At 40.7% G+C, this 15411-nt stretch overlaps 1 protein-coding gene across 6 annotated transcripts in view; it reads left to right on the top strand.

Moving 5' to 3' along the window:
* akap11 (A kinase (PRKA) anchor protein 11) overlaps positions 1-14578 on the top strand; it is a 31263-nt gene extending 16685 nt beyond the window's left edge. For 4 of the 6 annotated variants that reach the window (XM_061723233.1, XM_061723229.1, XM_061723235.1 and 1 more), the window contains 5 exons: positions 108-248; positions 6317-6403; positions 9243-9289; positions 9727-9926; positions 12155-14578. In XM_061723233.1, the coding sequence (XP_061579217.1) occupies positions 108-248; positions 6317-6403; positions 9243-9289; positions 9727-9926; positions 12155-12340 (661 nt within the window). In that variant the 3' untranslated portion in view covers positions 12341-14578. The remainder of the gene's footprint in view (positions 1-107; positions 249-6316; positions 6404-9242; positions 9290-9726; positions 9927-12154) is intronic. The other 2 variants (XM_061723230.1, XM_061723231.1) reach the window with 2 other exon arrangements.
* The last annotated feature ends 833 nt before the right edge of the window (positions 14579-15411 follow it).

Below are 15411 nucleotides of genomic sequence, written 5' to 3'. Positions count from 1 at the left end.
AAATTGATGGTGTACAAACTTTGACTACATTTATCAGATATCAATTATGCATTTCTAGAGATGAATATTTGTATGACTTTTCAGCCCGTGTGCGTCCATCTCTTTAGCTCACCGGGGAGGGAAGCCACCGAGTCCACCGTGTCCCAGCAGCTGAGTGTTGGAGAAGACAGTTTGGGCAGCTGGTCTAACCTGAGTTTTGAAGATGATCACCCAGACGACAACAGCAGCTTTCTCCATCTCAGTGACAGGTAGAAAACAAAACAATCTTTTTAAGCATTACTGGATTAAAATGCACAGTGCTTGTATCTCGCCTCGTGTCGGCATCAGACTGAAGTAGTGAAAGGGAAATATTTATATTCTTTAAATCTTCTAAAGTGTTTCTGTCATAGTCAGGTGTGTTGCAGCATGTTGTAACACAAAGTTACAAAGTTAAGGAGTTTAGAATTTCTGTGAACATGATTAAGTTTTTATTCCCCAGTGTTTCTTGGATGTGATGAAAGCTGTTGTATTCATTTTTCTCTGGGGGACATCAGTGTATGCGTCCAGTGCTTGCAGCGCTTCAGTTCTTCACTTAGAAGCACCAAGACCCCAGAGCACGAACAGCTACCTATGTTTAGCAACACTTGTTGGAGAAATTGCAACTACATTTTATAAACAGACATACTATTAAGACATGAGAAAAGTGCACAATTTATAATTCCATGGATATAATAAATAGGGACATCGTGAGTGTTTGCGTGTAAGTGCGTCTTAAAACGAAGTACAGTAATCCCTCGTTTTTCGCGGGGGTTATGTTCCAAAAAGAACCCGTGATAGTTGAAATCCGCGAAGTAGTAACCTTTTTTTTTTTTTTTTACAATTATTATACAAGGCTTCAAATTGAGGAGATCAGCACCGCCCCACCGTGACCCGATTTAATTGGATTTGAATGGGAGGAAATGAAAAATTATCATAAAAAAAAAACAATAAGTACAGTGACTGGCGTGTATTTCACTGCTCTTCTGACTGTGGCTGCATCCTGACTCGCTCTGTAGCGTCTTTTTCTTCTAAAGCCCGAGGTGCAGGTGTGTTTTTTCTACAGAAGAACATAGTTATGGGTAGTTGTTGTCCGCCTTTTTTCTTCTGGGCAAAAAGATTCTTATAAAGCCGACATGCCACCATCCATTATGTTTGAGAACTGTAGCGGGGAGACTGTTTAGCCAATCAGAATGCAGAACACGATGCACAATGCAAATCCGTGAAGCGCAGAGACCATGAAAGGTGAACTGCATAGCAAGGGATTACTGTACATACAATCTCAAATGAGTTACAGCAGATTGCACCACATCTTTATTTGTTTAACAAAGACAAAGTCAAAATGCCGAAAAAGCTTTGTGAAAAACCAGATTAAACCCTGCACCTTTAGGATTTACTATAGCAAATAGCGAGGAGATACTTCTAATGAAATGCACTTGATTAAATGATTAACGGAAAGTATGAACACCTCTATAGAAGCAGACGTATGGGCACTTTGTCAGTTTGATAGTCAGGTGTGTGTTAACACAACTCCAAGGAGAAGACCAGTTTGTCATTCTCCAGTGAGAGAGATTATTAACAAGTGAGACACATTGAAGATGGTTGCCAGTCTTCCCAGGAGCAGATGTCGAAGCAGGTTCCCCTGTGGTCAGATTGTGCAATGCTCATATAAATTGTGAAGAAAACTTCTTAATCTCAGACTGGACGGGCTTTACTGAGGATGTGAAATGTTAAAATGAACAGCGGCACAATTACAAAAAGATTCAACAACTATGGCTTGTTGAACCAGGTTTGAGTCCCAGCCTGTGGCGTTTTGCTGTGTCTTTTTTTTCTCTCTCTCACTCTCTCTCTCTCTCTCTCAGCCTCCATTTCCTCTCTCACTGCAGTCTCAATAAAGGCTGCAAAATCTCAAAATAAAATTTAAAAATAAGAGAAGAAATGTCATACAGTGTGAACCTGTAGGGGTAGAGAGGTAATTGGGGTGTTTTTTTTTTTGTTTTTTTGGGCCTCTTCCTCTGTGTACCTGAAGTAGTAAAATGTGAGACCACCTGTCTGACAGCTAAAGGTTGAGTGGCCTGCAATCTCAGACCACACAAAGACAGTTAAAACACAGGAAACTGATACGATGCATAGGAAAAACAAGCTGGGCACTGATAAGATCGCCACTACACCTCTATTTCATTTTGCTAATTCTTGACAAAGCAAGCAGATGTTCGCTGGCATATGGAGGTTTAAAATATCCACATCACCCCTCTAGAGATGTAGCAGGTTGTCGTCCTCATCTCTGCACAATGTTGCACCCCTGTGTGACTACAGTAGACTGAATGGGGCAAAATGAATACTTGTTTTAGAGTTAAGCCTTCTGGGTTTTTGCATTTACTGTAGTTTTTTGATCAGTGAAGTATATTCAGTTGTTCTCAATTTCCAGATTTTCTTCCAACAATGTACCATTTAACAATTTATTGTCTTAAGTTGCAGTGTATTTGACTTCAATATAAGTGTTCCTTGTAATCAAGGCAGCACATTGTCTTTTCACTTAATAGCTTAATATCAACAAGCATTTATTAGGAATATTGTTGAAAAGACAAAAATATATCTATAATTATCTTATATTCTCATGCTAAATGGTGTACTTTCCAGTCCCAGTGTCTAAAGGTTTTAGGCAGAAGTGCAACCAGCAAGCAGTCAACATTATTTCTATTTAGTGAATAAAATTGAAGCGTAATAATCAAGCTTAGCAAGTTTTTGTCAAGTTGCAAAGCAAACAAACTGACATGTCTTTCAAGTGTCTTCACAGGTTCAGCTTCTGTGTTTGGATCTTTTAACATTTCCAGCGATTGTAGTTTCTTGGCTTTGGATGATTGTAGATATTTGTAGAGACTGAGCTGTTCAGGCACTCTTGCTCCAGCTCTACTTGTTTTTCAAACATGCCACTCCTGTCGGTTTACAAGAAATGAGAGGCACACCACCTGTGGGAACTGTACAGAAGTGCCCACAGTATCAAGTATTAAGGCATTCATTGTGTATGCGTGACCATGAACTTCGCTTAAAGACTCCTGTTGTTGAGTCTGCATTGGTCAGCATGTGGGACTGTTTTTTTGTCTCTTAATCTCACCTCTCAAGGGCAATTTTGATTGATTTGTGCAAGTTCTGCACTAAGCTCCAGAGATTAAGATGGTTTAATGTCACTGCACTGCCAGGTTCTGAGTTGTGACAGAATGGACTCTCTCTTACTAAATGGACATCACCACGATTTGTCTTTGAAAATACAGAGACTGTGGTTGAAGAGTGATGCACACTTTATGATTGCACCCACACTCACCAGCTACTTTATTAGGTACATCTGGTATGCCTGGCAAAGCGGCCGATGAGTGTACACCTCTGTCTGTATTGATCTAACCGCACCCAGGGTGAAGGTTCTTTTCGGTATTTAACCAATGCATGTTGGAGTCATCCAAAAACCCCACAATCCCGACATTACAATCCTGCAAAGACCATTTGTATGTAGTTTAAATCCCGATTTGCTGAAAGTTATCTTAAGAAGGTTGTGGGATAGCAACAACAGATTATACGACAAAGAGGTTAAATCTTAAAATGGGATAAGCTTCAGCAAAGTATGGCTGAAAGGGTCAAATTATAAACCTGACCCAGAGCAACGGGATTTGTGACAGGGCTTCCCGAAGTCTCAGGCTTTTAAACATTTACAGCAAAGACTTATCTCTTTGAAAGCAACGCTGAAAACAACCTTAAATCTTTCCCTGCAACTGAAACAATACATTATGTAAGTGGCTTGTTATTTTGGACATCAAGGCCAAGTTAATGTATAATAATATTTTCTAAAGGTGTGTGCCTTTTGAGTGCTCCCCTCATTTCAGACACCGTTTCTGCGGAGGCAAAGTCCATCATGTGTAATTCATTAGATTCTTCAAAAGGCCGCTGTAACAATTTCCACTCAAAGGATGAAGGGACGGAAGAAGGAAAAACCCTTCATGACCTGACTCGAGCACAGTAACTCACCGCAGCTATGTCCAAAAGTTATAGGCTGCTGTGAAGAAACGCTCTGAGGTAAAAATCCTTTCAAAATTATAAAATGTCTTCTTTTCAAAATAATAAAAGTAACTGAACAGATTAGTATTTGATTTGTGACCCATTCTTTTACCGCAAAAACATCCGTTTTGGAAGAAACGTGGCAGCGAGGTTGTTGCAGACCTGTGGATTCAGGCTGCTTCAAATCCTTCATGTAGTCCCAGATAGACTTTGTGGGGCTCATACCATCATCCCCAGGACTCCTTATTCTTTTTCAAGCTGAAAACTCTTCCTACTGACATGGTCTGCATGTTTGGAGTCATTGTCCTGCAGCAGAATACATTTGGGGCCGATCAGATGCCGCCCTGATATAAATAAGCATTTGCCTTTTTTTCCCGCATTGAGGAAACTATAAATCCTAACCAATTCCCCAAATGCGTTTGCAGAAATGCTCTCCCGGACGTTAACCTCCACCATGCTTTACTGTTGCCTTCGAACACATGACTGTACCACTTGTCCAGTCCTCCAGAAAACAAACTGTCTAATGCTACAGCTACAGGACTGTCTCAGAAAATTAGAATATTGTGATAAAGTTCTTTATTTTCTGTAATGCAATTTAAAAAAAAAAAAAAAAAAATGTCATACGATTTAAGATTAAGATTACCAGAATATTCAAATTCTTTGAGATAGGATATTTGAGTTTTATTAAGCTGTAAGCCATGATCAGCAATATTAAAATAATAAAAGGCTTGCAATATTTCAGTTGATTTGTAATGAATCCAGAAAATAAAAAATAAAGAAAATAAAGGACTTTATCACAATATTCCAATTTTCTGAGACAGTCCTGTACATATTTCAAATTTGGACTCATCAGTTCGGAGCACATGCTGCCTTTTTCTGCACTGCACGTCCTGTGTTTTCAGACAGTTGACTGGTTTAACCTTCTTTCAATATCAGACGTATACAGTCACTTTTTAGCCACAATTGGTCCATGGAGGTGACTTCTGGACATGCTTCTTTGGGCTGTAGATGGGTGTACCTGGGTCCCACTGGTTTTTACCAGTTCAGACCTGATGGCACTGCTGGACATCTGCACATTTTGGAAGGAAGTAAGCTTTTATCTGCTGCATTACGTATCTTTGGCAGACCATCTCATCTACAGTCCCCAAAGGTGATTATTTTTTGGGAATTCTTCAAAAGAGCTTGAAGAGCAGGTATTGATAATCTTTATGATTATATAAAATCTTTATGATGCAGCTTAACTACGCTTTGTCTTTCTGCTGTGCTCAGTCTATCCATGATGCCACCTGAAACTGTCCGCCACTAACCCCAACTCGGATGTTCCTCACCTACTTTGAAGCCTCCAACAAAAACGTTTTAGTTTTGTGTTTTAAACCTACATTAAAATATGGATGCTCAGAACCACCCTACTTTGTGCACGTGGTCCTAGAAGAAGTGATGCTGTCTTGAAGACAGATTTGATTTAGACTTGTTTTCTTCTCTTTGCTTTTTGATAAAGATCAACAATTACAGTTTAGATTTATGAAAGTCCTCCAACTTTACAGCGTTTCTTCACACCTGCCCTCCGACCCCCCCGTTCTGCAAATAAAGCTATCATGTAATACAGTAAAACTCAGTGAACGTTGAGGTAATGCAGATTAATGAAGGTATTTTGGGAAATGAGAAACGTTCCTGTTTTCATTCTCGGTGAGACTGTTGCATGCCGCAGTGTGCAGGTTCCAGCCAGCAGGCTAATCATTGACTAATTATAGTGTGTGTGTGTGTGTGTGTGTGTGTGTGTGTGTGTGTGTGTGTGTGTGTGTGTGTGTGTGTGTGTGTGTGTGTGTGTGTGTGTGTGTGTGTGTGTGTGTGTGTGTGTGTGTGTGTGTGTGTGTGTGTGTGTGTGTGTGTGTGTGTGTGTGTGTGTGTGCACGTGTGTGTGTGCACGTGTGTGTGTGCACGGTTTGTTTCTGTTGCCAGCTGACTTTCATGATAAACCCACAGGATTAATGCAATTATGTCTGGACAAGAATGTCATGATCTCACATCTCCGGCTTTTAGCATCAAATTGTGGGATGTACAGTGGAAAAACCTGCATTATTTAAGGGATCCTCCTCTGTTTTGACAGTTATAGGATTATTCTAAATACCTGAAATTGACTTGTTTATTGAAAGTATGTGATGGATGGCAAATGGGTGGAAACTGCTTATTACATCCTGATCTTTTGTTCCGTTTGGTTTGTTGTAGCGCTGCATTACTTGCCTTCTCTCCTCAGCAGCAATGGGAACAGCAGTAGCTGGAGCAGCCTGGGCCTGGAGGGGGAGGCTTGCGAGGAGCGCATCTCATTCTCCCCCTCTGACAGGTTGGTCAGAGACCAGTTGATTTGTTTTTTGTTTTTTTTTTAAATCTACTTTTAGGTTCACCTAGAATGGGACAAAGAATAAGCTGAGTTGCTGAATTTGCTGTGAAACGAAGCATGTGACACTTTCCCCAATGGAAAACCAGCCCATAATTGGAGAATTGCTTCATCATGTGAAAAAAAAGCTCAGCATTTTACAAAGGAATTTAGATTTATACTTTGTCTCATACTAGGAACCGCCAGTGTCTTGCATGACCGCACTGTAGCTGCAAGTATAAATAGATTTGACATGCTAGGCTTGTGATAAAAATGTCTGCATGCAATGTGTTTCTCATACTTTTTCTCTGCGTTAAATAGATTTATTTTTTCCGTAGTGTTAGACGTTAGTTGCTGCAGTTGCTGCCCTCCCAAAATCTTTAACCCAAAGAGCTTCATGTTTCGTTGTTCTTTTAACAGCGGATACAATGTTGGGCCTTATTTTTCATCAGCAAACTGTTGATTTTTTACTAAAGCTAATCAGTGACTCATCACTGTGTGATCAATACTGAACCAAAAAAAGGTCAAAATGACAAATATCCTCTGTCGATGGACTCGGGCCACATTTTACAAGTTTAAGACTTTTTAATGAACTAGAAAAAGTAAATATTGATTACCTGAATGTAACTTTTTGAACTGCAGGTTCTTAAATCCTCACACCAAAACCAAGGACTGGAAATACTTAATTCCCTGGGCAAAGAATAAAAAATATATACTCCAACAAAGCAACCTTCAGTTACGTTATAGGTAATAAGTGCACATTTTAAGAACAATGACTTGTTTGAACTATAGCAAAAGTGAACATTGCATATTGGGACATTCAAACAAAAGTCCAGACTTTGAACTCGACATGCATGAAAATGACTCAACTCCACTCCCAATTCAGTGGAATTGAGCAAATATCATTGTGCAAAATCGAACCTTTTGAAACACAAAAACATAGAAAAATAAAATGCATCCATTAAGGACTATGGTCAACAGTTCTTGATTCGAGTCCAATCTGCCGATTTTTAAAAAGTAAACCCTTTGGACGGGTGACAATGCCGCTGTATATCCTTTGGTCTCACTCTCCCGGGAAAGGCGTTTGATACAAACCAGTCTAAAGTTATCAAACATTACATATTAATTTTAAACTAGTAGTGTAAAGCACTTAAAGTACCAAATTAAGGTCAAGCTGATATTTTTAAGTTAGATTGAAGCTGCTGTGTACCGTAGCCAAGAGGACTTATAGCACTAGAAACAATAATTATTATTATTTAAAAAAAAAAGGAAAAAAATCATTTTCAATTTTTCAGAGGTGGATATAACAGCGGAAGAGTTTTCTGACACAAACATTGATGTACCATACTGGAACATAAAGCAGAGCTTATAGTGTAGTATCCAGTATGTACTGCATACTGGTCATTATTACATAGTATGCAACAGTAAAAGTAACTATGATAAGATAAGAAATCCTTTAATAGTCCCCCAGAGGGGAAATTTCCAGATTACAGCAGCAAAGGGGATAGTGCAAAACACAAGAGGCATCAATATCACACAATATCACACAATAATAATAATAATAATAATAAAAAAAACACTATAAACAGTATATACAATAATAATAATAAGAAGAAGGAGAATAAAAATAGTAATAAATAAAAAAATACTAGTATACAAAAAGAAAAACAGATGGATATTTACAGATGTTATTTATGCACGTTGCAGAGAATGGTATTGCACATTATTTTCCGGTTGTATATTTATTGTCTATGCTACTGAACATCATGGTATGGGATGTAAAATATGAAATTGACTGTTCATTAAACATTTTCCCAGAAGTACCACACAATTGGGGACTTCCATTGACATAAAAAACAAACTTCTAGTCAAACAAATGGAAATTGAAATGCCAAACATGAAATGATGAGTTCCTTCTGTGTGGAAAGAAACAAGTCAGAGTCGATATAAGATGTTGCTCCTTTAGTTGGTTGGCAGCGAGGACTATCAACGAGCAGGGCCGCCTCAGCGGCCGCCAGAATTAAAGACAAGTTAATGAAGGAAAATGGGAGTTTCACTGTGCAACATGTGGTTTCTGATCAAGACTCCAGCATGTCACTGTGGGACTGATTCGATTACACTCTGCTTCGTCGTCTCCACACACTCCACGCCCATAGGTGAAAGATGAAACTAAAGTTGCACTTTAACTGTGCTTTCAAGCACTGTGCCTGTTGTCCCTCTTTGCTGTGCTTCTGTTGCTTGGCCTCTGCTCAAACGCCGTCACTGCTTCATGAATCTTAACGGTGGATGTAAAAAGCCTTCAGAGACTTTTTCCTTTTGAAAAGAAAATGATATCCTTATAGCGTATTGAGCAGAGTCTGAGTGTCTGTAGCTGCAGGCTGTGTCAACAAGACTGTGATTAACAATCTTATAAAGTGGAGAAATGACTGTTTACCCCTTGGCACGTCACACAGCAAATATTTGCAGAATTGACAGAAAGGATATCGAGTAGATTTTCAGAAGGGGAAAAATCAACTTTCACACTGATCAAAATTTACTCTTCGTCATTGTGTCTTAACTGACAAAAGACGCCGAAGCAGAAAGGTAAATTAACTGGAACACAGAAGAAAGAAAAACCCTGACTGGAAATGCTTTTCTAAGTGAACTATGGCTGCTTTTGATTTAGATTGCTCTGATACCCCGCTGGGTTACGTCAAAGGCGGGTGGCTAAAGCATGCTTATCGTCACTTGTGTGTCTCTTTGTGTAAACTCCCACTCAGCCGTTTCTCCTTTCTCACTGAACTGTGTGATATGTGTCGTCCAACAGCGACAACACAGAAGACAGGGAGACCGAGGTCAAAGAGGACTCCAGCGGTAAGGACGTTTTATTGTTTCGTCTTCTGCTGCTGAGTGTGTGTAGACAGCCCCAATGTTCGATTATGGTTAAAGGGAAGTCCAAATCAAACAGTTTAACACATGGAATCGGGGCAAAGGCGGCCTTCTCATCTAATTCGAGGTCTTGTTCTTTCCACTCGTGGAGTTTTGAGTTGGCTTCCATTTGTCTGTGCTCGTCTGTCTGACTGTGTTGTTGCTGGGGATTTCACCACCCCCATATTCAGTCACACTGATGCATTAAGTGTGTGTCAGACTGGAGCAGCCTCGGCGTGAGGGGCGGGGTGTGGGGGGCAGCTAATTGGGTCTGTGAAAGCGTGGGAATCCAGTTCTGTTGTGCATTAGCCCGTAGTGGATGTGTGTGTATCATGAAGTGTGAGGCTGATTAATGGAGCTCGTGACACCGCTCTGTGCTGCAGGGACGCTCTGTGTGGAGAGGACTCCAGCACAGCCTCCCAGAACCACGCTGCTCATGGTGAATTCTGACGTCAGGGAGCCGGGGCGGGGCCCTCAGCCCGTGACCCTCGACCCTCAGCTCCGGAGCATGCTGCAGTGGGTGGCGGCCTCCATGGCTGACGTCCCCCAGATCCAGCTGAGTCCCGACAGAGAGCTGCAGCAGGTGATCCGCCATCTGTTTGTTTGTTATTCAACACCTGAACGTCCTTTAGCTCTGCCACGCTGCTGCTCCAAGTCGCTCTTTCTGCGATGTTGTTAAGCACATTTTTAAAATGGTGTCCTGTTTTCCACCACAGTTAACTTTGTTGTAGAGACAAACGTCAGAAAACCACCAGCTTCTGTAGTGATGACATAAAAACAAGCCGTGTAAAGATCCACAGTCGCACGGGCCTGTCTGATCCCGAGGCTCGGCGTCGTTGACAGAGGTGTCAAGTAACAAAGTACAAATACTTTGTTACCTTACTTAAGTAGAAATTTTGGTTATCTATACTTCACTGGAGTAATTATTTTTCAGATGACTTTTTACTTTTACTCCTTACATTTTCACGCAATTATCTGTACTTTTTACTCCTTACATTTTAAAAACAGCCTCGTTACTCTATTTCATTTCGGCCTTAAAAAAAACTATCCAGTTAAATTGCTCCATCCGGATAGAGTGAATTTGGTTGTGGTTGTTTCAGATGTTCTTGTCCAGTTTTGTTCTTACATCCGTTCCCTCAGATTCCTGCAACTAAACTTGGATGTTCATTCCAATAAAGGTTAGGATAAATGATGACATGCCTCTGAAGTTTGACTTTTTGCACCATTACAATACTTATAGGCAACTAGTCATCATATCTGCTGCTCTCTGAAACACATGTTAATGTTCAATAGTACACATATATGGTTCTTTAATATATTTGCATTATACTAAGATACATTCATTTTCAATGACTTTTGTCCTTAATGGTTTTTCCCCCGTACATTACTTTTACTTTTATACTTTAAGTAGTTTTGAAACCAGTACTTTTATACTTTTACATGAGTAAAAAACTTGAGTTGATACTTCAACTTCTACAGGAGTATTTTTAAACTCTAGTATCTATACTTCTACCTGAGTAATGAATGTGAATACTTTTGACACCTCTGGTCGTTGAGCCCATCCAGCTTGTCCCTGATGTTTATTCTAGAGATGTTTCAGGATGTTAAGGAACTGCTTTGAGGAGTTACTGAAATATTAACCAATACGACAAAAAGATGTGCACTTTAACTGTGGATTATTTATTCATGACCATTATTTTGCCAGTACCTGGTTCCACCACCAGATGGCACTAGTTATTATTTCAAGGTTGGGAGGTAGAGATTTTTCTGGCAGCCTGTAAAAGAAGCTCAACTATCTTCCATCCCAGTCAGCAAAGATGATTGCCCGCCTGGTTCTAAAGTTGTGTATTTGACTACAAGAAGTTAATATACTTCCAAACTAAGATTATCTAGCCAGGGGTCTGACTCCTAAGGCGACTAATGGAGAGGGCTCAATACATGCTTCCAAAAACAATAAAGTGTGGGCGACAGTAGATTTCCTGGACTGACGCACAGTATTTTTGGACATCTAAGCGGCTGTTTCCAGCAGCTGGACTACTGTTAGCTATGGCACACCAGTGACTTCATCATATAGCCAGAACTGCAAATCTAAATGAAACCTCTATTACTTAAGTGTAGAAACTGCAGCCCGTTTGTTGCTTTGAACAGTTGGGATTTGGTCCACTGAGTCATTAATACCGGTTGGAATGAATAGAGATGCTCTCAGGATTTTATTGATGCTGCCGCCACTGCTCGTCTGCATCAATGCTTTTATCCAATATTACGTAAATGGGTTTCAGTAGTTATTAAACATTATGCCCAGACTGAAATTTGTTCTGTATTTTCTGTCATATACTTGTTCTAGATATTAATACTGATTCCATTCGGATAACGGTTGCTGCTGGAATGTATTTAACCACCTCAGACACATTTGTTGCTGGTCTTTAATCGGCGTGAGCTGCTCACTATCCTTTTACTTGTCTGTTCGTATGAACTGATGTCATCATGTGCGCTGCTGCCACCATTTGAAATCCACTATCCCACTTTCCACAGCAGAGTGTCCCAGAGGGTCAGACAGCCCATTTATTCCTAGACTGTTGCAGTGTCTTCTTCTCTCTTCAGTCATATAAATGTAAAATCACCTCATTATTTCATTTGACTCACCATTGACTTCTTTAAGGTTTCCGGTAAGTGATATTGCCTCTTAAGTACAGCCGGGGCTAGTGGGAAACCAGGAATCATTAGCCCCATATCCCTTTTCAGCCAGTGCACCATTCATATGAATGACAAAAGATCCCTGAAGTAAGTGTTTGTGTTTGTGTGCCCCTGCAGCTGCCGGTGGTGGTGCAGAGGCTTCGAGAGAGGAAGTGGAGGGTGGGTGACCTGCTGCACACGCTGCTGCACTACTGTGAAGAGATGCAAACACAGAGTCCCCCCGCAGCCAGAGAGGAAACCCTGCAGACGGGCAGAGAGCCTCACCGCAGCCCCCTTTTCCAGTGGCTGCTGGAGCACGCTTAAAGGCCTCCGACACACTCCACAGGCACCAGAGGGCGCCACACCAATCACATCATTTATCTCACTCTCATGAATGTGGGTGGCATGTATTTTTGCATCGCATGCTGTCACTAAGAAGCACTTCTGTTGTGTTTTGTGTTTTCTTTCCACTCTCCGTTTTGTTGTTTCAGAGTTATTTATCTTGCTGCTTGTAGCACCCATTGATTTAAAGCCGTCTCCTGCAGCCGCCCACGCTGCTGAGCTGAAGGTGCTGCCATCAGGCTTCAGCTGGTGGGGCCGACACACAGACCCGCCCTGGGAAAGAGAGTTTTTTTATTTTTTTTTGTCAGGGAATCCCCAGAGCTGCTAGCCAGATGATGTCACCACGTCCACAGCTCACCTCTGTGGTGGTGTTTCCACATGTTGCAAGACCAACAGTGTGCACACACATCACACCACACCCTTGTGTTATCAGAACCAATTCAAGACCACAGTAATGCCCCCAAAGTATTCCATAAATGTGTTAAAAACTCCCAGGCATGTTACACTTGTGACACTTGCCTGGAGTTTATGTTTTACTGCCATACACATAGAAAGATAAAATGCTGTTAAAGGTGTAAAAACACATCTGTCCCCCACTTTCATTTTGCATTGATGAAGAAAAAAAAAAAAAGAAATGAGCCATACATTTTGCTTCAGATTGAAGTTGCATCTCGAAAGTATTCTAGTTTAAATTTGCTTGCTTAGCTACAATCTCTGGTTGTTAAACTTCGTAAGATAGCTACTGTGGATGTATTCTAGTCGGATAGTGGGTTTAAGATATAAAAAGTATATTTTTTTTGAAGGGAGAGTATCTAATCTAACATGAAATGCTGCTTAGTTATTAAAAGAAACCTTCAGACGGGGTTGAAGCTGCCAAACGGATCTCAGAGGGTGACTGTCCACAAGTCCCGCCGGCAGCATTTACAGAAGATGACACGCTTGTTATCTGTGTCCAGTTTGGGGAAGATCCCGTGACGCAGGCGGTGGATTATAATTAAAGCCACCGGTGTTTTTCTGTGTCTCCAGGAAATAAAAATAAAACTAAAAAAAAAGGAAAGAAAATCTCCAAACATGGGGCAGAGCTGAAGCCGCGACTCACTCGCATTCTGTCACCCACGCTCCAACGTCACCTTGCGGAAGTCGGGGAGCCTGATCACCACCACACACGCACACATGCACGCACGCACGACGAGCACGGTGACTCGCTGAGATGCTCACTCCGCTCTCCACATGCACTGTACCCAAAGTCCAAAGAAAGGTTAATGGGATATGTTTGTATTTATTTAAATCAGTGTCATGTGATTTTATTTTTATTTTTCCCGAGACAGCGGCGAAGGCCGGCGTTGCGTTGAGAACACTGTAATATACCACAGCCTCACATCTGTCAATCATTTCAGCGTTGCCGCTGGTGTTGGCCCGCATGGCTGGATCGGACCTTTGGCGCGCAGCATCACTCTTTCTGTGCGGTGGTGCGTTCAGGGAGCTGCGGTGGTGCGTTTGTGTGCACGCCGCCTCTCGGTAGGATGCAAGCCTCGTTCCTGCTTGATCTCTTGGCTGCCAAATGCTCATATAATCTTAAAAGTGTTTGTTCTCTATGACTTGTTTACACACTAAAGTGTATGTGTATATACAATGGTGCACACTAACATCCAAATTAATACCCAAGTCATTATTCAATACAGTGGCGACTGATTAAAAAAAGAGGGGGAAAAAAGTGAAGTATTAATCTGGGAAGTGTGAGAGTTTCTAGGTTTACATTGAAGGAATGTATTAAGAGTCACGTGCGCACACACATTCCCTCCCCAGGTTTTCCCCAGCACTCTCCTCTTTCTGTATCTGCTTTCCATTCCTTCGCCTCCCCGATGGTGCTGCGTCATCGTTCTGTGAAAGCTGAGTGTGATGAGACTCCGTGTGGAGGCAGACGCGTCGTAAATCTGTCCCGCTCCCAGTGTTGCTTTCTGCCTCACTCTAATCATAGCGAGAAAAAACATTCACTGAATAGATATAGAAGTATAAGTACCTCACCTCCTCTCACCTGTATTTCCCTGCTTTCTTGTAAAAGCCTGCCAAAGGAGGATATTTAATAAATTATGTTAAATTATGTAACCGTGAGTTGTTCTCTTCTGTGGCATTGCTGAATAGTTTCCACACTCTAAGCCTGAACTCTTGAACCGTTGTTTATCTCAAAGCTTGATGTGACAATAAAGCTTTTTATGTGCTTTACTGGCTTTTTTTGTCTCCTTTTAAGAAAGCAACCTATTAAACATTGTTCCACTTTTAAAGATGGAGTCCTCTCGCGTTCCCTGAGTTGCAGGAGGTCCACTGGTGCAGAAGGAGTGGAGTATTTACAGCATGCTGAGGCTTTAAGTAGCACAGCTTCAAGTATTGGTTAGTTATTTAACCTTTATCTTTTTAATAAAGTCCCACTGAGATTCTTAGTCTCCTTTTTAAGAGATTCCTGGCAATTTAGTTCCCTTGGGTTGTCTTGTTTTATTAGTATGGATTTTTCAAATATAAGGGTTTATATCAGGCATTTATTTATCAGTAAACATTTGGTTTTACAAAGTTAAACATCCTCTCATAATGCTAATACTAATTAGCCACTTTTATCTATATATTTTCTGTATATTCCTTGGTGATATCCTTTACACGCTGTCATCATTTTGTTCATCACTGGATTTTAGAGCTAAATATAATTATTACATCACTATCATCTGAAAAGCTGGGTTTCTATTTACATAGAAAAAAAATCCCCAGACAATTAAACCAACATTTTGAGGCGGAGTGGATTTAAGATGCAGATTCCTCCCACAAGTCCAACCTCCCAAACTGGCCACTTTAATTAACGTATAAAGACATGTTGTGAAAACGCGGCTTTTAATTAATACATTCATTATAATTATTCTTTACTTTAGAAAGAGACCTCAGGAAATTGTCTCCTTTAATGCAAATAAGCTAATTCACCAATAATAAAACTTTTTTTCTTTTTCTTTTAAACAGTGTATGATAACCTAAACTTTAATTCATAAACTTCCAGTATTAAGCTCCACAAA

The sequence above is a fragment of the Cololabis saira genome, chromosome 6 (genome assembly GCF_033807715.1).
Source record: "Cololabis saira isolate AMF1-May2022 chromosome 6, fColSai1.1, whole genome shotgun sequence".
Classification (NCBI taxonomy): Eukaryota; Metazoa; Chordata; class Actinopteri; order Beloniformes; family Belonidae; genus Cololabis; species Cololabis saira.
This window is presented reverse-complemented; position numbering and strand designations above follow the sequence as displayed.